This window comes from Geotrypetes seraphini, chromosome 4 (genome assembly GCF_902459505.1).
Source record: "Geotrypetes seraphini chromosome 4, aGeoSer1.1, whole genome shotgun sequence".
Taxonomy (NCBI): domain Eukaryota; kingdom Metazoa; phylum Chordata; class Amphibia; order Gymnophiona; family Dermophiidae; genus Geotrypetes; species Geotrypetes seraphini.
Window position 1 is genome coordinate 156,461,678 of NC_047087.1, and position 18,405 is coordinate 156,480,082.

Consider the following 18,405-nt stretch of genomic DNA (forward strand, 5'->3'; position numbering starts at 1 on the left):
TTGGATTTCAGCAAAGCCTTTGATACAGTTCCTCATAGGAGGCTGTTGAACAAACTTGAAGGGCTGAAGTTAGGACCCAAAGTGGTGAACTGGGTCAGAAACTGGCTGTCGGACAGACGCCAGAGGGTGGTGGTTAATGGAAGTCGCTCGAAGGAAGGAAAGGTGACTAGTGGAGTTCCTCAGGGTTCAGTGCTGGGGCCAATCCTGTTCAATATGTTTGTGAGTGACATTGCTGAAGGGTTAGAAGGAAAAGTGTGCCTTTTTGCAGATGATACCAAGATTTGTAACAGAGTAGACACTGAAGAGGGAGTGGAAAATATGAAAAAGGATCTGCAAAAGTTACAGGAATGGTCTTATGCCTGGCAACTAAAATTCAATGCAAAGAAATGCAGAGTAATGCATTTGGGGATTAATAATAGGAAGGAACCGTATATGCTGGGAGGAGAGAAGCTGATATGCACGGACGGGGAGAGGGACCTTGGGGTTATAGGGTCCGAAGATCTAAAGGCGAAAAAACAGTGTGACAAGGCAGTGGCTGCTGCCAGAAGGATGCTGGGCTGTATAAAGAGAGGCGTAGTCAGTAGAAGGAAGAAGGTGTTGATGCCCCTGTACAGGTCATTGGTAAGGCCCCACTTGGAGTATTGTGTTTAGGTTTGGAGACCGTATCTGGCGAAAGACGTAAGAAGACTTGAGGCGGTCCAGAGGAGGGCGACGAAAATGATAGGAGGCTTGCGCCAGAAGACGTATGAGGAGAGACTGGAAGCCCTGAAAATGTATACCCTAGAGGAAAGGAGAGACAGGGGAGATATGATTCAGACGTTCAAATACTTGAAGGGTATTAACGTAGAACAAAATCTTTTCCAGAGAAAGGAAAATGGTAAAACCAGAGGACATAATTTGAGGTTGAGGGGTGGTAGATTCAAGGGCAATGTTAGGAAATTCTACTTTACGGAGAGGGTAGTGGATGCCTGGAATGCGCTCCCGAGAGAGGTGGTGGAGAGTAAAACTGTGACTGAGTTCAAAGAAGCGTGGGATGAACACAGAAGATTTAGAATCAGAAAATAATATTAAATATTGAACTAGGCCAGTTACTGGGCAGACTTGCACGGTCTGTGTCTGTGTATGGCCGTTTGGTGGAGGATGGGCAGGGGAGGGCTTCAATGGCTGGGAGGGTGTAGATGGGCTGGAGTAAGTCTTAACAGAGATTTCGGCTGTTGGAACCCAAGCACAGTACCGGGTAAAGCTTTGGATTCTTGCCCAGAAATGGATAAGAAGAAAAAATTAAAAAAATAAAAATAAATTTTAATTCAATTAGGTTGGGCAGACTGGATGGACCATTCGGATCTTTATCTGCCGTCATCTACTATGTTTCTATGTTACTGCATCCAATATTGGTCGCCGTACCTTAAGAAGGATATGGCGATGCTCGAGAGGGTTCAGAAAAGAGCAACGCGTTTGATAAAAGATATGGAAAACCTTTCATACGCTGAAAGATTGGAGAAACTAGGGCTCTTTTCCTTAGAAAAACGGAGGCTTAGAGGGGACATGATAGAGACTTACAAGATCATGAGGAGCATGGAGAGGGTGGAGAGGGACAGATTCTTCAAACTTTCGAAAACTACAAGAACGAGAGGGCATTCGTTAAAATTGAGAGGGGACAGATTCAGAACCAATGCTAGAAGTTCTTCTTCACCCAAAGGCTGGTGGACACCTGGAATGCGCTTCCAGAGAATGTGATAGGACAGAGTACGCTATTGGGTTTCAAGAAGGGATTAGATGATTTCCTGAAGGAAAAAGGAATAGAAGGGTATAGCTAGAGGATTATCATACAGGTCCTGGACCTGATGGGCCGCCGCGTGAGCGGACTGCTGGGCGCGATGGACTTCTGGTCTGACCCAGCAGAGGCATTGCTTATGTCTTTATTCTGTATTCTTTCTTGTTTGTACAGTGTTCCCCCAGTTGTTCGCGGTTGGCGTTCCCGGTCATTCGCGGTATTTTCAGATCATGAACCGCCGACAAGGAGGGCAGCAGGAGAGAGCAGCCAGAGCGCCGCAAGTGCAGGAAATCACTCGCGGAACGCTCCAACCGCCTCTTCCTGCACTAAGTTGGGCCTTATCCAATCAGAAGCTGCTTTGACATGCAGCTCCTGATTGGATAAGGCCCGACTATGTGCAGGAAGAGGCGGTCGGAGTGTACCGCGAGTGATTTCCTGCACTCGTCGCGCTCCGGCTGCTCTCCGGCTGCCCTCTTCAGGCTCCCCCATGAAAAACCGTATTCGCGGTTTTTCTAGATTCGCAGGGATTCCTGGAATGGAACCCCTGCGAATCTCGGGGAAGCACTGTATTACAAAATTTCAATAAACATTTTGAACTTAAAAAAAAAAGCAAGAAAGAAAAAACTAAATACCTTATTAATGGCGGGACACCACTGAGCTGAGAACCAAGATGGCTGCATAAAGCTTTCTCTCCTCTCTACAGCTCCAAAATATCGGTTTGAGCACCTATTTTTGTTCAATTGTTTTTGGAAAAAATTACTACATCTCCATCTGCAAATGTCAGGGAGCAAGTCTACCAAGGCAGGTCTCTTAAATGCTCCTTCTTCAGGCTCAAAACGCCAGAAGCATGATCCTCCTTCTCCTGAAAATTCTTCGGCCAGCAAGCACATGGAATCAGCCTCAGATATAATGCTTCGGTCCCTTAAAGATCTCATTTCTAAGCACTATGAAGTGACCTGTGATCTAATGTAGGATTTAACCTCACTAACTGCTTCCCTTCAAGCCTGCCAGACTAGAATTGATGTTTTGGAAACTACAGCTGACACAGCTGCACTTTCTGCAGCTCAATTTGAGGACCAAACTCAGCTAAAATTAAAAACATCTTGAACAAGGGATTGAGGACCTTTCTAACAGAAGCAGAAAGAACAATATAAGAATAATCAGTCTACCGGAATGCTCAGATCTCACTAAATTTCTTGTTGAACAGCTACCTGCACTTCTTAATATTTCTACAGATCTTCTCCTGCAATCTAAATGAGCACACCGGACTCCCTCATTTGTCAAACAGGGTCTGACTCACCCCAGACCCATAGTGGCTAAACTGCTCCATTTTCCTCAAGTACTTCAACTCCTCATGGCTGCAAAGAGCATAACCAACCTTCAAATTCCCAGGAAAAAGGATCCTCATTGTCCCAGACCTGGCTAAGACAACAGCCAGGAAACGGAAATCTTTTCTGGAAATGAGGGCTCACCTGAAATCTCTGGGGGCATGCTATGGTCTTCAGTATCCAGCAAGAATGACTGTTACCCTGCACAACTCACCTCGTACTTTTGACTCTCCAGATCAATTACAGAAGTAACTTGATCAAATTCAGTCGCAAGGAATGTCTTCCTCATAAACTTTTGTGTAATTCTGCAATTTACTCAAGAACTCTCCTCCGCGTGGACAGAGACGCCATGCTGTCTTCTCTATGAACCAGTATTCACCGACTCTGAAAATCTCTCTTATTTAACTTTCAGTTTACTCTCCCTAGCTCTATCATTGTTTCCTTACTTTCTCTAATCCACAATCAATATTGTCTGCTTAACTGTTGTTTCTACATAATGCTAAAAATATGAATTTACTTGCTCTTCTTTCTAATTGCACACAGTAATGGTTTTTCCCGCTTTTACGCTGTGAGCCCTAACAAGCCATTTTAGGGACAGAGCTACTTTCCGATAGATACTAGTGACCTAACTCCCTCTCTCCGGGTTTTCACTTAAACATTTTGTTAGTTTGTTTTCAACCTTACTTACTGTGTTTTTCTTTCCAGTGTTACTTAATTTTAACGGGTGGTTACCCTCTCTGGACACCATCTTGTTGTTCCCTCAGACCTGATACTGAGTGAGGGGGGGGGGGTGAATTAATTGCGTGGCTGCGGTAGTCACAGCTCTGACGCTGACTGAGGTCGGGTTGGAGCGGTGGCTGCCGCTACTGATCGCAGCTCTTGTCATATGGCTTTCTGTAAGGTGACTGCTGTTCTGGAGCCCTGTAGAGGGGAACGGGACCTGTCATGCAGCGGCGGTGATGTTTGCAGCCCTGCTGCTGGTTATGGTGGCCTCAGGGTGGCGGCCTCTGCTGTTGTTGGTAGCTTACATCACAATTTATCTAGGGGCGAACATTCCTCCAGAACTTTGCTGCGAGATGAGAGATCTCTTGCAAGCCGGTGACGATCGTGGCCCTGATGCTGATTGCAGTCGAGATGGGGCAGCGGATGCCGCTGTTATTAGGTTTTGTTTTGTGTGGGGTTTTTTTGCAGCATGGTTATTACAGAAAAAAACAGCACCCCCAGATGGGTTGACCTGCTTTTTCTCCAAAAAGGTACTCTGTTTGATTCTTCTAATGCAGGGGTGTCCAATCTTTTGGCTTCCCTGGGCTGCATTGGCCGAAAAAAATGTTTCTGGGGCTGCACAAATGTTGCAAGACAAAGGAGGGAGCCGGCAAGACGGTAAACACCCGGGGACAGCAGAGGAAAATACTGCATCGCCCTTGATCGGGACTGCAAAAAATACTTCACAGGGCTGCATGCGGCCCTCGGGCCACAGGTTGGATACCCCTGTTCTAATGTCTGTTCTCTAAGCCTGTATGATATGTCATTGTGACCCTGTTTCACCTCTCTCGCTTGATTTCTAATGACTGAATGTTTGCTGAAATGCATGTGGAGAATACTATACCCTGAACTAATTCTTAGCATACCCTCAGAACTAATTTTTCTCTTCTCTGAATCTCCCCTCACTGTGATTACAACCCTCAGAAATATATGGTAATGCTCTGTGATTTATTTGATTCTATGCTGGAATTCCTCACAATCACCTCTACGATCAGGTTTTATTAGTCTTATAATCCTACTACTACTTAAGTAATTTCTCCTTCAGCAACATACATTTTCCATTTCATTGCTATCCTGAATATAGCAAGACTTCTTGATATTTAAATGGTATTTGCTGATTTCACGATTTTCTTTCTTTTTTTTTTCTCTTCTTATGATAGGGTTCCCCCCTAAACCCTCTTCATGTTCACAAATATCTACACCAGGGGTGCCCAAAAGGTCGATCGCGATCGACCAGTCGATCCCAAAGGCAATGCGAGTCGATCGCGGAACCCATCCCGGGCAAGCCAGCCTACCCCCCGATTAGAACTGACGACAGGGGGGAAGGCTGCTGGCCTGATGCGGCGTCGGGAAACAGGGAGAACTCAGCGGCAACATTGGCAGTGGTTTGGGGGCCTGTTCCCAGACAGCTCGGGTGGTGGCTTGGGGAGAAAAAAAGGGGAGACAGAAAGACAGGGAGGAAGAACAGGGAGACAGAAAAAATGAAGGGGGGGCATGGAGACAAGAGGAAAGAAAGGTGGGCATGGAGACAAAGAAAGGGGGCAGGAAGATAGTAAGACAGCAGAGAGAAAGAAAGTAAGAAAGGGGGCAGGGAGACAGAAAAGAAGAAAGGGAAGGGGGCAATGAATGAAGGGGAGGGAATGAAGTGTGGCAGGTGGCAGGCAGGGAGAGAGGAAGAAAAAGTTGGACTTATGGAAGGACAGAGATGTTGGTTGGGGAATGGAATGAGGTCCGGAGGAGACGAAGCATGCAGGAGGCAGAATAAAGGAAAGAAATATTACATGCACAGTCAGAAGAAGAAAGTGCAACCAGAGACTCATGAAATCACCAGACAACAAAAGTAGGAAAAATTATTTTATTTTCAATTTAGTGATCAAAATGTGTCCATTTTGAGAATTTATATCTGCTGTCTATATTTTGCACTATGGTTCCTTTTTACTAAACCGCAGTAGTGGATTTTAGCGCAGGGGAGCCTATGAGTGTTGAGAGCAGCGCGGGGCATTCAGTGCAGCTCCCTGCGCTAAAAACTGCTATCACGGTTTAGTAAAAAGGGAGGGGGTATATTTGTCTATTTTTGTATAGTTGTTACTGAGGTGACATTGCATATTTTAAAATTATCTGCCTTGACCTCTTTGAAAATAACCCCAAATATAAATGATAATTAACATTTTCTGTGTGTACAGTGTGCTTGTGTTTTTTAAAATTTTATTGTTGGTATATCATTTTGACTTGGTCATTTTAAAAGTAGCTCGTAAGCCAAAAAATTGCGGGCACCCCTGATCCACACTATATAACTTGCCTCATGTCATTCACTATGTAATTGTAAACTTGCTGATCTTTCCGCTATCATGCTTCATCTTGCTGTTTATGAATGTTAGTAAAGATGATAAATCTCTATTGTGATTGAACATACTCTAGGTCTAGGGTTTTGATTTACTTTTCACTGCATTTCCTGCCTCACCTATTTCCTCTACTTAGAATACATCTTTTGTGATAATAAAGTGTTGCTGTTAATTCCTACTGGTACACTTTGCCTTAGAAAACTAAGCATCCACAATATATCTCTGAAATAACCTTATTGGTTCCTGACCTCTCTAGTTATCCCAAACACAGCAAGTTTTTAGCTAGGATTGATGTCCTATGGTTCTTCTTATCCCCGACTACTAGATTAATTAATTGTATATCACATTTCTTGCTATTGCCTTCCCTATACACCTATACCATTGGGGAAAGGTGAGCACTAACAAAATTTAATAATAATCAAAAATGACATAAAGAAAAAAAATGAACTATAGAATGATATTTGTGAAAGATATATGAGACAACATTGTTTTTATGCTTATCTTTATGGGTACTATACCATTTAACAGAATGACTTTCATATATGTTATATACATGATGTTTACTGACCCATATGCTGATTATTCACCCTACCAATTACTTTCTCAAATATAAGGAACTCAGTACACCACTTTTCTATCTTCCATTTTTTAGATTTAGAATTCATGTGACCTGTATGAATCACATGCATATAACATTTCTATGTTTCCTGGATGCTTAAATATACTCATTTTAGTCTTATAGCCAGAGAGAATGACTCCATTGCATAGTTCTCCCTATAGGTTGGAACCTTTAGTGTTCCTGTTACCGTTAGTTTTGAGACACACAAGTATTTAAAAATTTAAATCGAATCAAGTTGGGTAGACTGGATGGACCATTCGGATCTTTATCTGCCGTCATCTACTATGTTACTGTTACACTACAATATTCAATGCTCCTTACATTTGTTTGTTGTGCTTACACAATATTGCCGTACATCATCAACAACTTTAACAAACCCCAATTAAGCAGCCCTAGACTAATGTAAAACGTTCATCCATCAACATTATATATTAGAAACGGTCTTAAAAATCCCATTAAAAGGAAAAAACTTCTAATTCATCTTAAGAAATATGCACCTAGCATAATTATATTACAAGAAACTCATGTGCCAGATACCTCCTATCTCACCAAAACTTGTAAATGGATTAAATCTTCTATCGATTCTCCCTCTAAAGGTAGAAAAGGTGGAGTTTTGATTCTCTTTCACAAATCACTTAATGTCCAAATTCTATAACAATATATAGACCCAGAGGATAGATGGATAATAGCAGGTTAAACTGAATGATGTCATCTTACTGTTGGTAAATGTATATGTTCCCAACTCAGATTCTCTGGAATTTTTTCTCAATCTTATCAACAAGATCCAAGAGCTTGAACCCTACCCCTTAATAGTAGCAGGAGAACATAAGAATTGCCGCTGCTGGGTCAGACCAGTGGTCCATCGTGCCCAGCAATTCGCTCATGCGGCGGCCCTCTGGTCTAAACCAGCGCCCTGAGACTAGCCCTACCTGCATACGTTTCGGTTCAGCAGGAACTTGTCTAACTTTGTCTTGAATTCCTGGAGGGTGTTTTCCAATATGACTGTCTCCGGAAGAGCGTTCCAGTTTTCTACCACTCTCTGGGTGAAGAAGAACTTCCTTACGTTCGTACGGAATCTATCCCCTTTCAATTTTAGAGAGTGCCCTCTCGTTCTCCCTACCTTGGAGAGGGTAAACAATCTGTCCTTATCTACTAAGTCTATTCCCTTCAGTACCTTGAATGTTTCGATCATGTCCCCTCTCAATCTCCTCTGCTCAAGGGAGAAGAGGCCCAGTTTCTCTAATCTTTCGCTATACGGCAACTCCTCCAGCCCCTTAACCATCTTAGTCGCTCTTCTCTGGACCCTCTCGAGTAGTACTGTGTCCTTTTTCATGTACGGTGACCATTGCTGGACGCAGTACTCCAGGTGAGGGCACACCATGGCCCAGTACAGTGACATGATAACCTTTGCCGATCTGTTCGTGATCCCCTTCTTAATCATTCCTAGCATTCTGTTCGCCCTTTTCACCGTTGCCGCACATTGCGTTGACGGCTTCATCGACTTATCGATCAGAACTCCCAAGTCTCTTTCCAGGGAGGTCTCTCCAAGTACTGCCCCAGACATCCTATATTCGTGCATAAGATTTTTCTTACCGACATGCATCACCTTATACTTATCCACGTTGAACCTCATCTGCCATGTTGATGCCCATTCCTTGAGCCTGATTATATCCCTTTGCAGATCTTCACAATCCCCCCGCATCTTCACTATTCTGAATAACTTTGTATCATCCACAAATTTGATCACCTCACTCGTCATACCTATGTCCAGATCGTTTATAAAGATGTTGAAGAGCATGGGTCCAACCACTGAGCCTTGCGGCACCCCATGTCTGTCTTTAGTAGATTATGTCTTGGATAGATAATCTAAACATAAATTCTCTCAGCAGAGATCCACATCTGCATTTCCCTCCATGATACAGCAATTAATTCTAACAGATCCTCGAGACTTCAACATCCCGATTCTCGAGAGTATACCCATCACTCTATTCCTCATCATTGTTTTTCTCACATAGACTATATTTTCATTTCACATTCCCTTTACAATCGGCAGCCTCATCGAATATTTCCCCAATCCTTATCTCAGATCATGCAATAACCTTAATCTCGCTTGCATAATATGGGATGAGCCTTCCCTGATCTCCTTTGTGGAGGTTACAACCTTCACTTCTAGTAGAAGATAACATCCCTCACATCAAAAAATTCATTCAAGAATTTTTTACTATCAACAATAGCTCTGACGTAGCTCCTACAACCCTTTGGGAATCCTTTAAATCAACTCTACGGGGCGAACTTATCTCCATGGCGGCATTTAAAACCAAATTGGATAAAGCTGACTTATTACACCTAGAATCTTCAATTAAAATAGAGGAATCTAAATATATTACTTCTAATGACCCTCCTGTCTATAACAAACTTTGCCAATTAAAATACAAATACAATAAAAAGCTTTCAATGCAAGCAGGACAGGAAATATTTGTTATTAAAGCTAGATTGTATGCTGAAAGTAATAAATCGAGCAAAATGTTAACCAACTATCTTAAATGGAAAATGGAAAAATTACATGTCACAGCTATAAAAGATGTAAATGATACAATGGTCAGTGCTCTTCCAGATATCCTTAAAGTCTTTTCCGAATTTTATGCTACTTTATATCAATCAGAATCAAATTTAGAGGATTCTCACATTCAAAACTTTCTTCACAAATTGGCAGGACACAAATGGAATTCATCTGATTGATTTCTTAGAAAAAGATATTTCTGAGGAAGAGATACTCACAGACATTAAACAAATGTCTACTGGAAAATCACCTGGACCAGATGGCATACCAATAGAGTTTTCTAGACTCTTTAAATCTGATCTATTCAAATGGCTTCCTAATTTTTATCAGCACCTTCTCCAGAATCGGTTCCTTTACCAGATTCACGGAGGATGTCGTAACTGTCATACCTAAACCTCACAGAGATCCTCTTCTTCTACAAAATTTTAGACCTATTTCTCTTCTCAATGTTGACTACAAAATTTTCCAAAAGTCCTTTCTAACAGGCTTAAATCTATTATTAACCAAGTTATCCACCCCAATCAAACTGGATTCATGTCAGGTAGACTAATTTCTGATAATACACGGTTTTTTTTCATGCCTCTCACATTGCGCAATCTCTTTCAGCCCCTGCTATGGCTATCTCGATTGATGCAGAGAAAGCATTCGACAAGAGTAGAATTTAAATATCTTTTTTTAGTTCTTAAATGGTTTGATGCCCCGCTTAGTATCATCAAAATGATACAAACCCTCTATACTAGCCCATCTGCAACAATTATAGTAAATAATTCCTTATCTCCTCCTTTTCATTTACAACGTGGTACTCGTCAGGGTTGTCCCCTGTCTCTATACTTATTTAACCTTGCTCTTGAACCACTTCTTATCGCACTGCGAATGAATGCAGATTTTAAGGGACTCTCGATAGGCTCTTTGGATATCAAATTATCCGCGTATGCAGATGACGTCCTTTTATATGTTTCTGATCCGGACACGTCAATCCCTGTGATCTTGAACACTTTTGCAGAATTCTCTACTTTTACTGGGTACAAAATAAATCAACATAAAACGGAATCCCTACCTCTAAATTTGCTCACACACTCTGATTCAATCACTTCACATGGTCTGGTATGGGTACCAACCAAGCTTAAATATCTTGACATAGAACTTTCTCACTCCTTAGCTGATACAATTGCTATTAATAATAATAATAATAATAATAACAACTTTATTTTGTATACCACAATACCACAAGCAGTTCAAAGCGGTTTAGAAGACTGTACACAGACAGTGGTGTTACAGAAAAGACTTCCAAATTACATTAGCAAGCCGAGAGTAGTCAGATATATCCGGAAGTATTTCAGAGATATAACAAGGCAGGAAGGAGTTGGAGAAATTTATTAAAGAGATAGGTTTTAATTGATTTCCTGAAGGTTTGGTAGGAGGGTGAATATGAAATGAGGGTGGTTAGACATTTATTCAATTTGCCTGCTTGGAATAACAGTGATCTATTGAGGAATCTCTTGTAAATACAGCCCCTCGAGGATGGGAAGGCAAATATATAGGCATTACGTGTGCAAGTGGTGCCTGGAAATTCAAAATGGTGCGACAGGTAGATTGGGGATGAATCTGTTATGATTTTGAAGCAGAGGCAGGCAAACTTGAAGACGACCCTTGCCTCCATCGGCAGCCTGTGATCTCAACAATTAAAACAATAACCCACTCTTGGCACCCACTCAATTTAACCTGGTGGGGTCAGTTAGAAAAGATCAAAATGATGATCGCACCAAAAATAAATTATATTTTACTAATGATCCCTGTAATATTCCAGGTCTCCTACAAAAATATAGATCGTATCCTCTCTGCTTTCCTATGGAAACAAAAACAACCCAGAGTGGCTTTCAGAAAGCTTAAACTGAAAAGAGAAAAAGGAGGAGTGTTCTTTCCTGATTTTCTTAGTTATCATAAAGCCTTCACTGCTGAGGTTGTTCTGTGCCTTAAATAAGCCTGGGGAAGGCCAGCTTATTAACCTGGACAGGTAGGTTTTGGTGAAATGAGCAAACATGAAATAAAAAATTCAACCATTACACTTTCTCACATTGCACAGGATTCACTAGTTAGAAAAAATGTGTTGCTAGATAAGGCCTAATCCAAGAGCAGGTGAGAATGTGTTATTAGTGGCTATACATAAGTATATGAAACCAGAAGATATTGGATAAACCAGACCATAATAATCAGAGAGGCAAAAGATGGGAATTTAACATATTGATTTCACATGTGCTATGTGCTTGAAGGAACAGGAAGGTAGACTGGGACATTAGTATGATTGATAAGCACCATAGCAAATTCACTTCCGATGGCAAAGCTTAAGTTTCATAAGGTTTCTTTGTTCAGATGTGTGTCCAGTCTGGTCTAGGCAGGTCCTTAGAGAAGTCATAGGCAGATAGGAGTTGGCTCTGACCTGGTTGCCTTACATTCCAAGGGGCCCTGATTTTGCTAATCGAATACACATGTGCAATATCATTGTATTAGATCCAGAATTAAGTTTTAGTAAATTTTAGTAAGTCAGTAAGTCATTAAAACTACACAATAGGAATTTACTTATGTAGCTATAGGTAACAAGTGTAGATTAGAAAGCACAGTTACTTACCGTAACAGGTGTTATCCAGGGACAGCAGGCAGATATTCTTAACGCATGGGTGACGTCACCGACGGAGCCCCGGTACGGACATTTTTCACTAGAAAGTTCTAGTTGACCGCACCGCGCATGCGCGAGTGCCTTCCCGCCCAACGGAGGAGTGTGTGGTCCCCAGTTAAGATAAGCCAGCTAAGAAGCCAACCTGGGGAGGTGGGTGGGTCGTAAGAATATCTGCCTGCTGTCCCTGGATAACACCTGTTACGGTAAGTAACTGTGCTTTATCCCAGGACAAGCAGGCAGCATATTCTTAACGCATGGGTGACCTCCAAGCTAACAGAGAGGGAGGAGGGATGGTTGGCCATTAGGAAAATAAATTGTGTAACACAGATTGGCCGAAGTGCCCATCCCGTCTGGAGAAGGTATCCAGACAGTAGTGAGTAGTGAATGTGTGAACTGAGGACCAAGTGGCAGCCTTGCAGATTTCCTCGATGGGCGTGGAACGGAGGAAAGCCACAGAAGCAGCCATAGCTCTGACCCTATGGGCCATGACAGCACCTTCCAGTGAGAGACCGGCCCGAGCATAACAGAACGCAATGCAGGCAGCAAGCCAGTTGGAAAGCGTCCGTTTGGAGACAGGACGACCTAGACGGTTAGGGTCGAAGGACAAAAGGAGCTGAGGAGATGAGCGGTGAGCCCTGGTACGGTCAAGGTAGTAAGCAAGGGCACGCTGACAGTCCAGCGTGTGCAATGCCTGTTCCCCAGGATGAGAATGGGGTTTGGGGAAAAAGACAGGCAACACAATGTGGTGTGGTTGAGGTGAAATTCCGAGACCACCTTGGGAAGGAATTTAGGATGGGTACTGTGGCGGGGCCGGGGGTAAGCCTAGCGCAAGCAACCCAGCTCCCGCCCCAGGCGTAAGGACCAAGCGCTCCCAGGAGGACTTCCGCTGGGAAACAGTGAAATAATTAATGGAGGCTGCGTTAGTGGTAAAGTTCAGCTTTTCGTTTATTTCCCTCAGTTTACAGCACTAGGGTTCAAGCAGTCCCTCGGGGTTGAGAAGACTTAAACAAAACATATTTTCATACAGTCCAGCCTGATGTCCAGGCAGAAAAGCCAAAAATAAAACCAAAAACGTTTTCTCCTGATTTTGCTTTTTCTGTTTGAAAAAATCGTTAGGAAGCTTTAGCACTGTCCCACCTGAAGCCCAATGCCCCCACTCCCCCAAGCTCTCAGGGTAGGGCTTGGGAACTTTATAACCCAACCGTTTCAGACTGCTGTTAGTCCCCTCCCAAAGTTCCTGCTTCAGGGTTAAACTATATCGGGACTCTAAGTTCCGTGCAAGCTTTCTGAGGAGGTTAATCACAGATTCTCACCGCCTTCCTTATCTTCACAGGCTTTCCTCTCGGGCTCTAAGTACTTTATTCATGCTAGTTCACAGTTAGACTAAGGGAGAAAGAACGCTACTTCCAAACATTCACTTTCATTCCCCTCCCCCATTCATACCTCGTTATCTGTGACTCTCCTGGAGCTCCCATGCTGCGAGATTGCATTCCATGTCACTGCTCTCAGATAACACCCTTTCTAATTCCATTAGGGAATCACCATTCTCTGAGCTAGGGTAAGAACTCCCTGCAGGGCCAGCTAACGGACAGCCCTGTCCTGGAGGTCTTGCTACTTCCCTGCACTGCTGTTGAGGAGTTAGAAGTCTGGTCACTCGGGAGGGTTGTAAGACCAGCTGTGCTTTAGCTAAGGTCTGGGACAGAGACCTCTTGGCAGGCTCTCTCCTGCTTAGTGCAGCCTGGCTCTTCCCTGCATTCCTCCTTCCAGTCTTCTCTCCAGTATTCTCCCCAGTGTTCGTAATCTCCTCAGCCCTCCTCCTATTGTTTCCACCTGGGCTCATTTTATGCTGCAAGCCTAATCTCACTCTCCCTCTGGGTTTGTCCTGCTTGCTAGCCACACACCCCTCATTAACCATGCCTGTGCTGGTTTTCTTTCTCATAGGTTTTGTCAGATCTTTGCCCAAGGGATCATAAAAGGAATTATAGTGCCCCAAACTAGACGTTATGGTTTCTGTCCTTGCTTCTCTGCCTTGCCCTGCCTGTTGGCTCTTAGTGATAGGCACAGGGATACTAGACAGTTTCCTGGGCTTAGGAATAGGGATAGCCCTTTGCAAGGCAGGGTTTAAAACCGGGTTTAAACCGCTGACAGGCACTTCCCTGTCACATACCCCCCCCTCAAAACACTATCAGTACTTTTATCCTTGGGCAGGGGTTCTATCCCTTCCTCCATACGTGACACTATGTCCATGTTCTGTTTTCCCCAGGTTTGCGCTTCATCCACCCCCGTGGAACCCCAACCCTAGTTTCCTCGCCCCGTTTCTTCTAAACTCTCTTCTTCCTGTAGCTCTGGAAGAGAAACCTTTTCACAAATTAATTGGGCTATTCGGTCTCCTTCTCTTACGCTATAATCCTCCTCCCCTAAATTGAAGAGGAGTATTTTCAGGGGCCCCCTATAGTCGGGATCCACTACCCCTGCTCCCACACATAGCCCATGCCTAAGGGCCAGTCCGGATCGAGGTGCTATCCTCCCGTAGCAACCGGAGGGTAAAGATATCTGTAAATCCGTACTTATGACCTCCCGACCTCCCCTGGGTACTACTCTCTCTTGGGCACTGCTTAAGTCAAACCCTGCGGCTTGGTTCGTTGCCTTATAGGGAGATCTCGCTCTATTAGACAGCCGCACAAACTTCAACTTTACTCCGCAGCTCTCCTTTTCAGCAAGTCCCAACTCTACCACTCTTTCCCTCTTGTCTTGGTCCCGGACCCCTCCTGACTGTTCTTTGGGCTCGGGTCTGGAATGACAGAGTTTACATTCTTGGTACCAGATCCCAATATCTTGTGGTAAGGAAGGCCAATAAAACTGAGCCTTTGCCCGGCTCAGGGTTTGGGCCTCCGAAAGGTGACTCGTTTTGGGGTCAAGATGGGCGACCCAAAACATCCTCCTTCTAAAGGAATGGGGTACTACCAGATGTCTATGTTGCCTCCCCATTTCCTTATCCCAGGTCAAATAATATACCAGGCCTCCTTCTATTTGGAACCGTCTGTACCTCCCCCCTGGCTGCCTCACTTGCGCCCATATGTATTGTAAGGACCGATCAGTTCTTTGTTCTTGTCTCAGGGTCGGGAACTTCTGCATCACCTCCCATGGTTGCCAGGGCCTCCAAGCCAGATCTCCCCCTGACCTTAATTCTTGGGAGTATGTGACTTTGTCCGCCCTCCTTTCTGTCCGGGTTTTCTTAATTTTTCGGGAGGGTGCTTCCATAAGCGCATCCTCCCAAGGAAAAATTTCCCCTAGTTCTGCATCCCGGGGCTCCCCTTTCCCCTGTAGTGTCCACCCCTCCTTATGCCTGGACCGGGACATCTCTTCCCGCTCCCTCATGCACTCTTGGAAACCTGCCCATTCCCTCCCTAATATGAGATCATAGGGAGGTGTTGGCATGACTACTACCTCTAGGGGCTGTTTTCCTCCCCCGTATTCTAACCATACTCTTCGGAGTTCATAGGGAATGGTCGTGCCATGCATGCATTGAATTTTAGACATGCCTCTAGATTTATCCACCTGACCTCCCTTTTTATTACGTATGGCCCTCCATAAGGCCCTGGAGACGCATGACTGATTCGCCCCAGAGTCTAATAAAGCAGTCGCAGGCACTCCCCCTATCCTAACGGGCAGAAAGTATTCCCCCCTTCCCTAGGACTTGAGTATTCCTTCCTACTAGCCAGGTTCAGCTTCCCTTTACACTGTGTGCTCCGGTGACCCATTTTCCCACAGGAGAAACAGCGAAAGGCTCGATCCCTGGAGGTGCTCTAATTATACCTACTCGGGGTGGTGTGACTAGACCCCCGTGTTCGTGAGGTTTCTTCCCAGGGTGTTCGCCTAGACCCTTGGGTTCTAGAGGGGATCTGAGCCTCCAGGAAGGCTTCCGCAATGGCCACGGTCTGACCTAGGGTTGGAGCTCCCTGCCTGGCTAACCAGTCTCGTAAAGAGCCTGGAACTGCCTCCATAAATTGCTCTCTTACCAGCTCTGCTATCACCGCTGGGAGACTTTGCAGAAAAGGGGTTAACCATCTCTCGCAGAGACGCTTAAGCCTCTGCGCTAGGGCCTTAGGTCGCTCTCCGGGTTCCATTTTTAAGGACCGAAACTGCATTCGGTATTGCTCTGGAGTATGTCCCAGATATTCTAGCAGTACTTCCTTTAAACATTTATAGTCTGAGGCTTGCTCAGCATTTAAAGTTCTATAAGCCTCTAGTGCTCGTCCCGCTAAGCAGGGAATAAGTTTTATTGCCCACTGGTCCGAAGGCCAGTGAGATGCCCCAGACACCCTTTCAAAAGCTAACAAAAAGTCTTCAATATCGTCCTCTGGTACTAAGCTTATTCAGTCTAATAGGCTCCGCAAAGGAAGCTCCTACCGGGTCCGCTGGGGTTGGTTCAATCACTTGCCGCTGTGCCAGCTTATGCATAGCCTGCACTTGCTCCCCGAGCATATGTAGTAGCTTGGCATGACGAGTTTGTTGGGCGGTCTGATCGGCTTCCACAAGTCCATTTGGGTCCGTACCGACTCCCTCATCGCCTCTGCCAGCTGTCGCCGCTCGACCTCCCACGCTGCTGTAGGCTTGGCCGACTCCATCTGGAAGGCAAGGGAAACGAGAACACAAACCAAGTGTGGCTCTTAAACACCTTTCCCTCTCCCTTCCCTGCAACAGGAAACCTTTTGACTCAGAATCCCTCACCAGCACCCTAAGGTACCCTTACCTCAGGCACTGATGAGTCTGCGCCTTTGGGTTTTTTCCTCCCCAGGAATCGATCTCCTTTCCGCATACACTGCTCTCTGGTCGCCTTTCCCCTCGAACGCTGCTGGGCTCACTCCGGTCCTCGTCCTCCGACCAGGATCTCCGGCCTTGTAGCCTCGCTCTCCAGCAATCTCCGTGAGATTTCACCAAAACTCCAAAGAAATGAGACGTTAATAATCACTGTCCCAAAATCAAAAAAAAAACTGTAATCCACAGGCAATTCCAACTTTGTTTCAGTCTCTTTGTACTGGAGCAGCACGCAAACCTGCTCTCAAGCAGTATGCAATTTCTCAATTCAAAAGTCAATTCTTCAAACAAAATTTGAAAAACCAAAAAAAAAATTCACTGTTCCAGCATATTCCTGTGAGTGGCGCTAGAAATCCCACCACTGCCACCATATTCCGCTCTGTGGCGGGGCCGGGGGTAAGCCTAGCGCAAGCAAACCCAGCTCCCGCCCCAGGCGTAAGGACCAAGCGCTCCCAGGAGGACTTCCGCTGGGAAAACAGTGAAATAATTAATGGAGGCATGCGTTAGTGGTAAAGTTCAGCTTTTCGTTTATTTCCCTCAGTTTACAGCACTAGGGTTCAAGCAGTCCCTCGGGGTTGAGAAGACTTAAACAAAACATATTTTCATACAGTCCAGCCTGATGTCCAGGCAGAAAAGCCAAAAATAAAACCAAAAACGTTTTCTCCTGATTTTGCTTTTCTGTTTGAAAAAATCGTTAGGAAGCTTTAGCACTGTCCCACCTGAAGCCCAATGCCCCCACTCCCCAAGCTCTCAGGGTAGGGCTTGGGAACTTTATAACCCAACCGTTTCAGACTGCTGTTAGTCCCCTCCCAAAGTTCCTGCTTCAGGGTTAAACTATATCGGGACTCTAAGTTCCGTGCAAGCTTTCTGAGGAGGTTAATCACAGGTTCTCACCTCCTTCCTTATCTTCACAGGCTTTTCCTCTCGGCTCTAAGTACTTTATTCATGCTAGTTCACAGTTAGACTAAGGGAGAAAGAACGCTACTTCCAAACATTCACTTTCATTCCCCTCCCCCATTCATACCTCGTTATCTGTGACTCTCCTGGAGCTTCCCATGCTGCGAGATTGCATTCCATGTCACTGCTCTCAGATAACACCCTTTCTAATTCATTAGGGAATCACCATTCTCTGAGCTAGGGTAAGAACTCCCTGCAGGGCCAAGCTACGGACAGCCCTGTCCTGGAGGTCTTGCTACTTCCCTGCACTGCTGTTGAGGAGTTAGAAGTCTGGTCACTCGGGAGGGTTGTAAGACCAGCTGTGCTTTAGCTAAGGTCTGGGACAGAGACCTCTTGGCAGGCTCTCTCCTGCTTAGTGCAGCCTGGCTCTTCCCTGCATTCCTCCTTCCAGTCTTCTCTCCAGTATTCTCCCCAGTGTTCGTAATCTCCTCAGCCCTCCTCCTATTGTTTCCACCTGGGCTCATTTTATGCTGCAAGCCTAATCTCACTCTCCCTCTGGGTTCGTCCTGCTTGCTAGCCACACCCCCCTCATTAACCATGCCTGTGCTGGTTTTCTTTCTCATAGGTTTTG

At 44.8% G+C, this 18,405-nt stretch overlaps 1 protein-coding gene across 1 annotated transcript in view; it reads right to left on the reverse strand.

The window, feature by feature from the left end:
- The window catches only part of LOC117359286 (V-type proton ATPase subunit d 1), a 642,574-nt gene that overhangs the window by 308,131 nt on the left and 316,038 nt on the right, over nucleotides 1-18,405 (reverse strand). Inside the window, exon 4 of the mRNA XM_033941795.1 lies at nucleotides 15,418-15,451. Within this exon, the coding sequence (XP_033797686.1) occupies nucleotides 15,418-15,451 (34 nt within the window). The remainder of the gene's footprint in view (nucleotides 1-15,417; nucleotides 15,452-18,405) is intronic.